We start from the raw sequence: 11114 nt of genomic DNA on the forward strand, positions 1-11114 counted from the left end.
TCCTTTGTGGGCCATATCCAGAATTGTTTCCAGTTTCTTTTCTGTTCTCGGGTGTTCTCCCTGGTCTGTCAGTAAAGGTTTTAGTTATGTTTACTAATGCCCCAATCAGCTGCTTCCTCACCCTCATCTGTGACAATGGAGCGCTGGCAGCTCTGTGCTACTCTCGCTGGAAGAGAGAAATTCCTGTGTCTGAAGACCGCTGTAACTTGCCAAGGCCAGAGCTCCTGTGCTGTCCACTCACTGTGGACTTGTTAAAAATCTCACAGAACCAGAGTATTCACTTTTCCTTTATTAACTATGTATATGTCTTCCTTTGTGGGCTAGTACCACTTACCGTTTCTACGAGGGACCTCTCTATTCCCTTTGTTCAAACTCATACTTAATATTAGAAACAGAACATGATGTTTTGTTTTGTTTTTTAAGATTTTATTTATTTGACAGACAGAGATCACAAATAGGCAGAGAGGCAGATAGAGAGAGAGGGAAGCAGGCTCCCCACTGAGCAGAGAGCCCGATGCAGGGCTCGATCCCAGGACCCTGGGACCATGACCTGAGCCGAAAGCAGAGGCTTTAACCCACTGAGCCACCCAGGTGCCCCACATGATGTTTTTTTTTTTTAATGTATATTCCTTATATTAATTACTGGATGATCAAATCCTACAACTGTGAATTGTGACCCCTTATGTTACTTTGTTCCTTCCTTCCCTAACTTGTTCTGCTCCCTCTGGTCTCCCCCCGCCCCCCTCCCATGTGTGCATTCCCACCCTCTCCCAGTGCTCCCTCTGTTGTCCTCCCATTCAGCCCGCCCTCTCCTTCCCTAACTCTGCTCCCTTTTGTCCCGATTCATTCCCCTGTTTTTCTCCGATTTCATCTCCGATTAATACTGCAAGGTCATTTTGCAGGCAAGTAGAAGCTTCCGGGAAAACAGTGTCAGTTGATTAACCCACATATTCAAAAGAAAATGGTGCCATTTGTATTTTCTATTGTGTCAGGTTGTGAAAACAGGAGTGAGAATGAGGAATCAACCTCAAAGGCTGAAGTCGCAGAAGACTCAGCGCCACGTGGGGAGACAACAGGAAGATTCCAGAAAGATTTTGGAGAAAAACGTGAACAGCAGGGCAGAACAGTAGAAAGGCAACAGAGAAACCCTGAGGAAAAAACTGGAAGAGAAAAAAAAGATTCGGGCCCAGCTACGGTCAAGGAAAAAAAACCCACCGCGGGCGAGAGAGGTCCAAGGGAGAAGGGTAAAGGTTTGGGAAGAAGTTTCAGCCTGAGTTCAAACTTTAACACCCCTGAAGAAGCTCCAACAGGAGCGAAGTCCCACAGATGTGATGAATGTGGTAAATGCTTCACGAGGAGTTCAAGCCTTATTCGCCATAAAATAATCCATACCGGGGAAAAGCCCTATGAATGTAGTGAGTGTGGGAAAGCCTTCAGCCTCAACTCCAACCTGGTCCTGCATCAGAGAATCCACACCGGAGAGAAACCTCATGAATGTAACGAGTGCGGCAAAGCCTTCAGTCACAGTTCGAATCTCATTCTCCATCAGCGGATCCACTCTGGGGAGAAGCCCTATGAATGTAACGAGTGTGGGAAGGCCTTCAGCCAGAGCTCAGACCTGACTAAGCATCAGAGGATCCACACGGGGGAGAAACCCTATGAATGTAGTGAATGTGGGAAAGCTTTCAACCGAAACTCGTACCTTATTTTGCATCGGAGAATTCACACCCGAGAAAAGCCCTATAAGTGCACTAAGTGCGGCAAGGCCTTCACGCGGAGCTCGACCCTCACTCTGCATCACAGGATCCACACCAGAGAGCGGGCCTCCGAGTACAGCCCCGCCTCCCTCGATGCATTTGGCGCCTTCCTGAAAAGCTGTGTGTAGAGCGAGAGTTCCAGAATTTGTCAACAAGCCATTTCCCCCTTTTGTTTCCAAAAACTGCTTCAGAGATGTGTGCCCACGGAGGGGAAAAAAAAGAAGGCCTCAACAGATTAAAAGGAAAAAACTCACACTTCAGGATCCTTGTAGTTCCATCAGCAGTGTTCCGCCTTTGCATCGTCTGGTGGGCGTGTAATCCTCTCACACGATCCCTGCAGGGAAAAGCTAGTCCTATGGAGAATCCACACACACTTTCCACACAAGATAAAAGCACACATACAGTCAGACGTCCAGCTTTTCAGTAATGAGGATACCTTTAAGGCGCTCTCGGACTCAGCAATCACAACATAGAATCGAAAGATTAAGATTGGCTCCAGGAAAGCCATACTGGGGTTTTTTAAGCTGCTTTCCGCAAACAAGCCCTACTTGGCCAACATCTTGGTATACCTTATTTCTCAAAAAAAAAAAAAAAAAAAGAGGAATCGCTAAAATAAACTGCATTGGGACGTGCTGCTCAACCTAGTTATATATACACGTTAAGTTATATATATGATCACTGGTAGCCTGCCAAAGCTATAGAAATCTAGGACTGTGCTGATCGGTGTCAAACCAAAGATTTCTAGCTCTTCCTGAAAGAGGGTATGTGCACCAGTCTACAGTTCCAAAGGACCGCAACAAATGTAGATGGTTCTATCCTCATCGCTGAGATAAATCCTCCTGAAACGGCAACAATGATTCGAAACCCTTCTCCCCCTGCTTGAAATCCCGAAAGCACTGTCGCACTCCAAAATGCATTTCTCCACAAGTTAGCGCTTGATTGATCATAGACTGTCTTATACTTCTCTGTTGTCTCGTGTATGCGGGTTTTCATCACGCCCCCTCCCCAGAGAGATGCTTCGATTGTCAGGGGATCCGTCTGTATCCTGACAGCACTGGACACGGTGCTGAACACGTAAGAGGCACTCGTTCCACCTGACTTCCAGCAGGACTTCTACGCTTCCGGTGAAGTCCTTTGTCAATCGTGAGTACCTGAAGTAGGGTAGCCTGGCCCAGCTTGTGAAGCCGACCTTCGGAGTGCAAGCATGCTACAGCTCTAAGGTCTGACTCTCCTTTTGTCCTGACTAGAAGAAAGCCGCTGGCTAGCTGCCTGCATAGACTCTTCTACACACAGATCTGTGAGTAAATACCATGGAATATCAGAAACGACTCTCTTGTCATCATCTTCAGAAAAATAGCAACTGTTCCTAAGGCCGTGTCCTGATACCTTTCTGGGGCAAAAATATCTTAGCCAGAATTCTCTTCAGTCAGCTGATGGACAACGTGATCATTTAGGCACTTTCTGAATCCTTTGTAACTAAATAATACAGTGCAAACGATGTGATTTTTTTTTTTTTTTTATTGCTTTTCAGAACAAGGAAAGGTGTGGAGTGCGTTTTTCCACCCCCATACTTTCCAGAAGCTTTGCAAAGGTATTTGATGCCGTTAGCTGGCAATGACTGTGTTCATTGCTCCGAGTTCACCGACAAGCGACAAGCTGAGATGTGGTTGGTCGTCTCACACCTGGACTGCACAGGGTCTTCTCTGTTTCTCATCCCTGAAGGCAGAAGGTGGGGGGAAAGCAGGAAGAAGCAACACGCCCCCTAGAAACTAATGACAGACGGTTTTCGGGTACACACCCGGGGGAGCCAGGAATCATGGGCGACGTAGGCAGCCCTCAGGGCCTTGGGTGGAGAGGTCTCTGCTCTTGAGAGCGTGTAGATGGTGGTGGACAGCCCCGCGGGAACTTAGAAGCAGACCAAGAGCAGACCTGAAGACTCTGCGCCTAACCGGAGAGCACCAGGTAGAGTTTGAGTTTATCCCTCAAGAAACAACGAAAACCCACCCTCCACCAGCTGTTCGCTGACCGACCACTCGAGCCCAGCGGCCGGCTGGGCTTTAGGGGGAGCCAGCGAGTGGGGGCAGCTGGGGCCTCAGCTCCAGACCAGACTTCCATTCTGCGCAGCAGCGAGTCTCTGGCCTCTCTCTGTGACTGGGACCATCCACGACCTCCCTGGAGCTCCGGAGCGGGTCCGCGCGCGTTGCCTGCGGAGGCGTCCAGGAGGTCCGGCGGCGGCGGCGGCGGCGGAGGAAGAGCTCTGAAGGTGTGCTGCGGCCAGTGAGCCGCCGCGGAGGGTTCGCTCGCCCCCGCCGGTTCTGCCGCCGACGCTCGCCCCCGGGAAGCCCTGAGAGCTCTGAGGCGCCTCGGCCCGGGGGACCGCGCACAGCGCCGACTGTTCTGGAGAGGCAGCGAGCCCGCCTGTGGCTGCTTCCACGTGGGCCTCTCCAGAGCCGCAGCCGCGCGCTGGCCTCACGCAGCCCTCGGCTGTGTTTTAGAAAGTCCAGCGCCACCTGCGCCTCGCGTTTCTGTCCCGCGCGCCAGCCACGAGGTGGTCCCCAGGGTTGCCCGGGGTCTGTGGCCGGCGCCCTCCCTTCAAGCAGCCACCCGAAAACGCGCTCTTTGAAGAAGCCAGGCTCCGGCTGCTCGTGAAAACCCGTTCACGTCGCGTCCATTCCTCGGCTGCCCAGTGCGAAGCGTAACTGGGTCATGGTCAGACGGGCTCGCCTCGGCTCCTCAGCGCCGGGACGTTCAGAAGCGCGTGACCGGCTGCAGTGTGTTCACAGCTGAAGAACTCCGTAGTTAACCATTAGCATGCTCGTTGACCTAATGGAAGTTTTTGAAGGTTCTTCAGAATATGCCTTATGAAAGAAGCCTTGCCAGGACAAGAAGTGCAGTTCTTCAGATTGCGGGGAATTTGTTTCTGCTCCGCCCTGGCAGGCAAAGCGACAGCCTGAGACTACAGACCTCTGAGGCATCCTGATTAGTAAGAACCTTAGTATTCAATCAAAGGCATAAAAGTGAGACTGTGCAAAATTTGTACAGAGAGTTCGCCGTGTTTGACATGTGTGACAGTTGACATCTCACATACATCAGAGAATTCATTCCAGAAAGGAACCTCATGAATGCGATTCGTGTGGCAAAGCCTTCCATGCGGTCTCAGCCCTTAGCATCAGAAAGCTTACGCTGTAAATAAACTTTATTAATATTGTATGTGAGGGAAACTTTCACGTATACCACTCATTGCTTCGGACAGAAAATGAATTCCGTCAGTCTGTTCCAATCATGTGATGACTTTCAGAAACACTGCAGAGGAAGCTCGATCTTAACCCCAGAGGATCCACAGAAGAAGAAAAAGAAGAAGAAAAAAAAGTGGGGAAATGCTAAAAAGAAGGCAAAAATTGTTCATGCTGAGTACTTCTGTATATTTTGTATGACCACAATGTCTGTGTCTGTGTTTTGTACCTCTGGCCCCGGTTGTTACTCTGTATATTCCCTGTAGACAGATAATGTATTTTATTTTAATTGACAGAACACATCACTCCAAAAGAGCAAAGTTTTGGAGTGAGTAGTGAAGGGGGTGGTGGTGGGCATAGACAGAAAGTCCATTTATAGACCTGAAGTGGGGGGAATATGAGAGAAAACCTTCATAGTTTGGTGCTTACCAAATCTGGAGAGGAAATTAGGAAGTTTCCTTAGGAGAGACAGGTTAATAGGGCCCTGAAGTAGAATGGTTCCTAGAAACATACAGCTTCTTGGGTGTTTTCTCTTCAAAGCCAGAAAGCAGACCCCTTAGCTGCCAGCTCACCATTCCAGGCAAAGAAAATGGGTTCTCTGAGCTTCCGGGGGGGAGAGGGGCTTCTCCATGAATTGAGAATGGAGAGTGCCCTGGAAAGGCCAGTGGGACCACTTAACCTGACCAGTCAGTGGAAACCATAGTCCTGCTTCCCCTACTAACTCATCTTCATGCTTAGGAAATTTGGGATAGCAAAGCAGCAAGATGGGCCCTTTCCTGGAAAATGGGCATGGATACATCCACTTCCTGGCATGGCAGGAAGTTCTTCTGACAAGGCTGGAGAAGCATTTTTATATTCCCTTTGGCTGCGCTCCTGTGTACCTTCCCTGCCCCCAACTTTCTTCCCTGGGTTGTTCCTTCCCCACGACTGTTGAAAGGCTTTTGAAGATTTGTAGCTGTGAAGGAATTTTTTCCTCCTTTTTATCCTAGAGTTGATCGCCTTTTCTTCCAGGGTCTGGTCACCCTGAAGTCCTCATCAGAAGCTAGCTAGCCAGGTTCATCCTACCATACTCATGAAACATTCGTTACGCGAATTGGAGTAACAGTATTAAAACGTAGTCAGACAGTGACAGCAATACTTTACCAGAGGGGCCATGGTTTTGTGTGTCCCACTCTGAGCAACTTCTCAGAAATATTTATGAGGGGGCTGGGTTCCCCATCTGGGAAACCAAATGAAGGTCTGCAGATTGCAAAGTGAAATGTAGAATCAGAGAAGAGGAAATTAAGTGGTATAAATAGATCTTTTTATAGAAGTTAGAGTAGATTTTTATTTCAACTACTACTGGAGAATTCAATAAACATTATTTGAAAAGCTTTCCTAACATAGGTTTAGGTTTTGTTTTTAGAATGGACACACTACTGTACATTTAAAAGCAGTTACTTATTTTGCTACTCAAATTAATTTTTTATTCTATCTGAAGATGAAATTATCTGTTTTACTTTTCAAAGCTTTGTAAAACAAACTTGAAGTTCTAGGGAGGCTAAGCCATCTCCAATTCTGCAGGTCACATAAAAGTTGGAGAAACACTTCGAACGTCTCATCCGACAGAATGTCTTAACGTGAGAACATAGTTTTCATATTGTCTGGTCCTGTTTTCACAGCGGATACCACAAACCTCATGTTTTTATCCTGAAACAGTGGAAGGTAAGGAGAGTCATTAGGTTGACTTCTAAGCAATGTTATTTCAACAGCTTTAAAAGAAATTCTTTAAGATTTCTCCCCTCCATTAAAGAATCATGCCTCATCTAAGAGTTACACAGTGGTCAGCAGAGCTAATTGGTCCTAAAGTGAAACTTTCTCCCTTCCACAAGCACTCATTAAACAGTGAGGCTGAGTGTTTTAAGGTACTGGGGGGGGAAAAAATGAGACCTTGTGAGTGAAAGGTGGCATTAAAACTCGGATTTCATTCCGGTTTCAGATTTGGGTTTTAAGTTCCTTGGGTCCAGGGAAGGGATTAGACAGTTGCAGGCGCCCCCACTCAGGTGGGTCTGTGCTCGCTTGCCTTCCCCCTCACCTTAACCTCAACAGTTTAGGTAAGGTTTCTTTCTGCCCTAGCAAGGACAAAGCATGTTAGGCTTAGAGCTGCTTCTGCTAGTAGCCGGGGTTCTTCCGTGAGATCAAATAGATGGGGGGAGGGGGGACAGTGGACGGTGATTGTGCAGGAAAATCTTGGTCTAAAAATAATATGAGTTTAAGGGGGGGGTATGTTGCAAGGAAAATCAGCGATTATTTTAAAATGAACATATGTATTTTTATTAACTTGTAGTTAAATATAGATTATTACAACCAGGTCGACATGATAAGCCTAAATCTATATAGAGAGCTAACTCAGGCATTGTCTTGTTTATCTGTAGACTGGGTAAGACAAACCTTTCCTGTGTTGTCAGTCCCTAGTTTCTTAGTTTAGAATAAATTAGACCAAAAGAAGAAACTCGTCTTTGTATACCTGCGAATTAAGTTATTACTGTTGAAACCTGGCCTTTCATTTCACTAGTTGTAGAAGAGTCCAGATGCTTGGTAGATGTTCAGTAGGTGATTTTTAAATTGAATCTGTTCATTTAAAATCCTCATTAACCTTTCTAGGAAGGCTGCTTTGAGTAAATAATGGAATCTTAGAGGAAAAGTGGTTTGTTTTTTAAAAAGCTAGGGGACTCCTCTATTGGAAATAATTTGAAAACTTGATGGAGGACTAAAGTTTCCATCACGAGAAATGGCAGCAAATTACCATTTACATGCATTTATAGTCAATGGTCCATTTTAGGAGGCTGGTGGTGTCTGACAAATGTTAGAGCAGATGGGGAAGGAAATTGTGGGGAATTGTAATATCTCTTTATGTCGTTTCTCTTCTGGGTCATGGTAAAACAATAAATTATCACCTCTAGGTGGCAATGTTGGTGGCTTTTGTTTTTTCTCACTCTTGGTTGCATAAATGCTCACATTTTGGATGAGGCAAAAAAAAAAAAAACCCACATAATTTCAAAGGTAAAAACTGGAACTGTGACCCACAGGCCCTCCTCACGCAATGAACATGTTCTCCTTCATGTGAGCTTCCAAGTTCTAGGTAGCTTCTTGGAAGGGGGCAGCCAGATCAAAAAACCGTGGAGTAAAGTAGCTTTCAGTGATTCCCCCCCAAATACAATCTTCTCAGAAGATGGAACCGTTGAAGTAAAACCTTTGACCGATTTATGAAACTCAGAAAAAAACAGAACACCCTAGTAGTCAGCCTTTGATCTGATAGTTCAAACTTGGACACTGACCTCTCACCCAATAACCTGGTTTTGTTATTGCATAATTTAGTGAAACAAACTCCGATTGTTTTTGTTACTTTGTCTCATTTAAATAAATGATTTATTCGCCCTATTTAGAGACCAGAATCAAGGCACAAAGTGTTCTATCTGCTTTGGTTTCAGGGTCCTGAAGGAATACTAACTCTTCCCTGCTTGCTTTCCAGGGCATTAGTGGAATAAACAATTATTTTTAACTTGAAGTAAGTAAAAGATGGCACGTTGGGGGAGGTTATTTTTCTGCGTTGATCTTCACAGTTCAGGGGAAGTTCACCTTTTCCTGGGCCACTGGCCTGGCCTGGGCCCCCCAGAAAGCAGAAACTAAAGTGAGGGCTTGTGTGCCTTAGGAAGTGATTCCAGAGAACCAAATTGAGGGACAGGGCAGGCAGAAATGGGGAGAAATCTAACACGTTCTTGAACTTGGTCACTGCTGTGGAGGATGGGGTCGGTGGCAGATTCTGGCCCTGAGCTGATAAAATCAGTTTGGGGTCCCAGCTTTCCCGCATGCCGAGGCAGGGCAGAGCGGCTGGACTCCTCCAGGAACCAGTTTAAAAAAAAAAAAAAAAAAATCAGCCTTGGGCACAGAAAGGACAGTGCCTTAACTGCAGCCCTCAGGACACACAAAAGTCAAGGACTAGGGTTCCTTCCAGGAGCTTCAACTTTCCACTCTGTGCAGACCCACAGTCTCTGTGCAGTCAAACCTGGTGGCTGCCACCCCTGCCTCTATGCCTGGACCTTCCTCACAGCTGCCCAAGGGAAACATGCAGACGCGGGTTCCCGGTGCGGGGTGTCTCCCGATCGCCAAAGCCCCATCTCGATCATGGTCACTCTCCGCAGATGCCTCTCTGTGTTCCTTCCCAAGGGCCCAAGGGCCCTGGGACACGCTTTACCCGCTGGTCCTTCCTGCTCCCTGGAGCCCCTGGCCTTGCTCTCTGGTGCCTCCATGCCCCTCCTCACCCTGAAACACCTGTAACCTTAAGGAGCAAGACAGTCTTTTGTTTGACTGTCCTTTCCTCTTGATGACCAAATTCCTTTCCCGAATGGACCATGACCACATCTCTCCACTGCCTAGCTCCCTTTTTTTTTTTTTTAAGACTTCATTTATTTATTTGACAGAGATCACAAGTAGGCAGAGAGGCAGGCAGAGAGAGGGGGAAGCAGGCTCCCTGCTGAGCAGAGAGCCTGACTCAGGACTTGATCCCAGAACCCTGAGATCATGACCTGAGCTGAAGGCAGAAGCTTAACCCACTGAGCCACCCAGGCGCCCCTGCCTAGCTCCCTCTTAAAGCTCCGGGAATTCAGCTCTTCCCCAACCACTTAAACCACGTCACAATAGATCACGGGTGTTCTTCTGAGATTAGACGAGATCGGGCGCGTTCAGGGTGGTATGGCCGGAGACGATCACGGGTGTTCTTGACAGCATTTTCTCTCATCTCCATTCTCCCTTTTCTAGAACGTTTGGCCATTTCCTTGAAACTCTTGTCAGTGGCTTTGTCCTTCAGCCCCTCTCTCTCCTTCACTCACAAATGATAACCATGAATTTTCTCTAACCCACACAGTTTTGCAAAGATGGTTGCCTCGTTTTACAAGTGCAGAAACGAGCCCAGGACATGAAGCAGCTTACCAGATAAATGGCAGAGCTGGATTTTATTGTATTTTCTGTAAGTTTACTTACTTATTTTTAAGTAATCTCTACACCCAACGCGGGGCTTGAATTGACAACCTAAGGTCAAGAGTCGCAGGCTCCACTGAGGCGGGCAGGCACGCCCAGAGCCGGATCTTCGAGCGTGTGACTCTAGCAACAACCGGATTCTTTCCACTGCTTCATTGTCCCCTGTTCTCCTTTATGAGCTCAATTCTCCCTCCTTCATAAGTCACTTGCGTGATCCCACAGCTACGTTTATGGAGCAGCCTAGCAGAGTGGTTAACTGTTCACAGGCATCAAGTGGACGATCGAATCCTTTACCCACCACGTACTCACTGTATCTTAGTTACCTCACTGCAAAATGGGCGCAGCGTTACTATAAGCATTAAATGAGCCATTATGTAAAGCATGGACAACCGTGCCTGACCTAAGTGTGCCAAAAATATTACCTGTTCGTACTTCCTCTGGGGCCTCTCAATCTTCTCGATGTTTATTTACCCCTCACTAAAGTCTCATTTTTTAAAAATGAAACATGCTGGCATGTCCTCCATCCCACGAGTCCCTGAAACACATGTAACCTTGAAATCAGGTCTTTGTGAAGTTGGGGACCCTAGCTCTGGGCCCATTTCAGTCCCAAATGTTAGGTACAAAATTTCACATGGCCTCTGGGCTTCTCTCAAGTTCCCCCCCACCCCCTCAGCTGATGTGTGTCCCTTTGCAATCCCAGATCCTCCAAGGAGCCGGATTTCCCCCAGAATAATGGAAATTGCTGCCCAGGCTTAAGCAGCCTTACTTGTCCTAAGCCACCCGAGTCCCTCTGCTAGTAGTCACCGCAGCCCCCAAGTCTAAAGCATGGCCTCCACTCCAGATTCTTGAGTCTCCCCTACCTGCATTATCTTAATATTGTGTGCCCGAAACTTGCTTCTGGATTCCACATTTTATTTTATTTTTTTATTTTTTTTTTTTTAAAGATTTTATTTATTTATTTGACAGAGAGAGAAATCACAAGTAGGCAGAGAGTCAGGCAGAGAGAGAGAGAGAAGCAGGCTCCCGCTGAGCAAAGAGCCCGATGCGGGGCTCGATCCCAGGACACCGAGATCATGACCTGAGCCGAAGGCAGCGGCTTAATCCACTG

The 11114-nt window shown here is 47.2% G+C and overlaps 1 protein-coding gene across 6 annotated transcripts in view; it reads left to right on the plus strand.

The window, feature by feature from the left end:
• Positions 1-7939, plus strand: part of ZKSCAN1 (zinc finger with KRAB and SCAN domains 1) — a 49657-nt gene extending 41718 nt beyond the window's left edge. For all 6 annotated transcript variants that reach the window (XM_082712885.1, XM_082712884.1, XM_082712886.1 and 3 more), the window contains one exon: positions 993-7939. In XM_082712885.1, coding sequence (XP_082569011.1) covers positions 993-1885 — 893 coding nt within the window. In that variant the 3' untranslated portion in view covers positions 1886-7939. The remainder of the gene's footprint in view (positions 1-992) is intronic.
• The last annotated feature ends 3175 nt before the right edge of the window (positions 7940-11114 follow it).

This window comes from Mustela nivalis, assembly GCF_964662115.1.
Source record: "Mustela nivalis genome assembly, chromosome: 19".
NCBI classification, from domain to species: Eukaryota; Metazoa; Chordata; class Mammalia; order Carnivora; family Mustelidae; genus Mustela; species Mustela nivalis.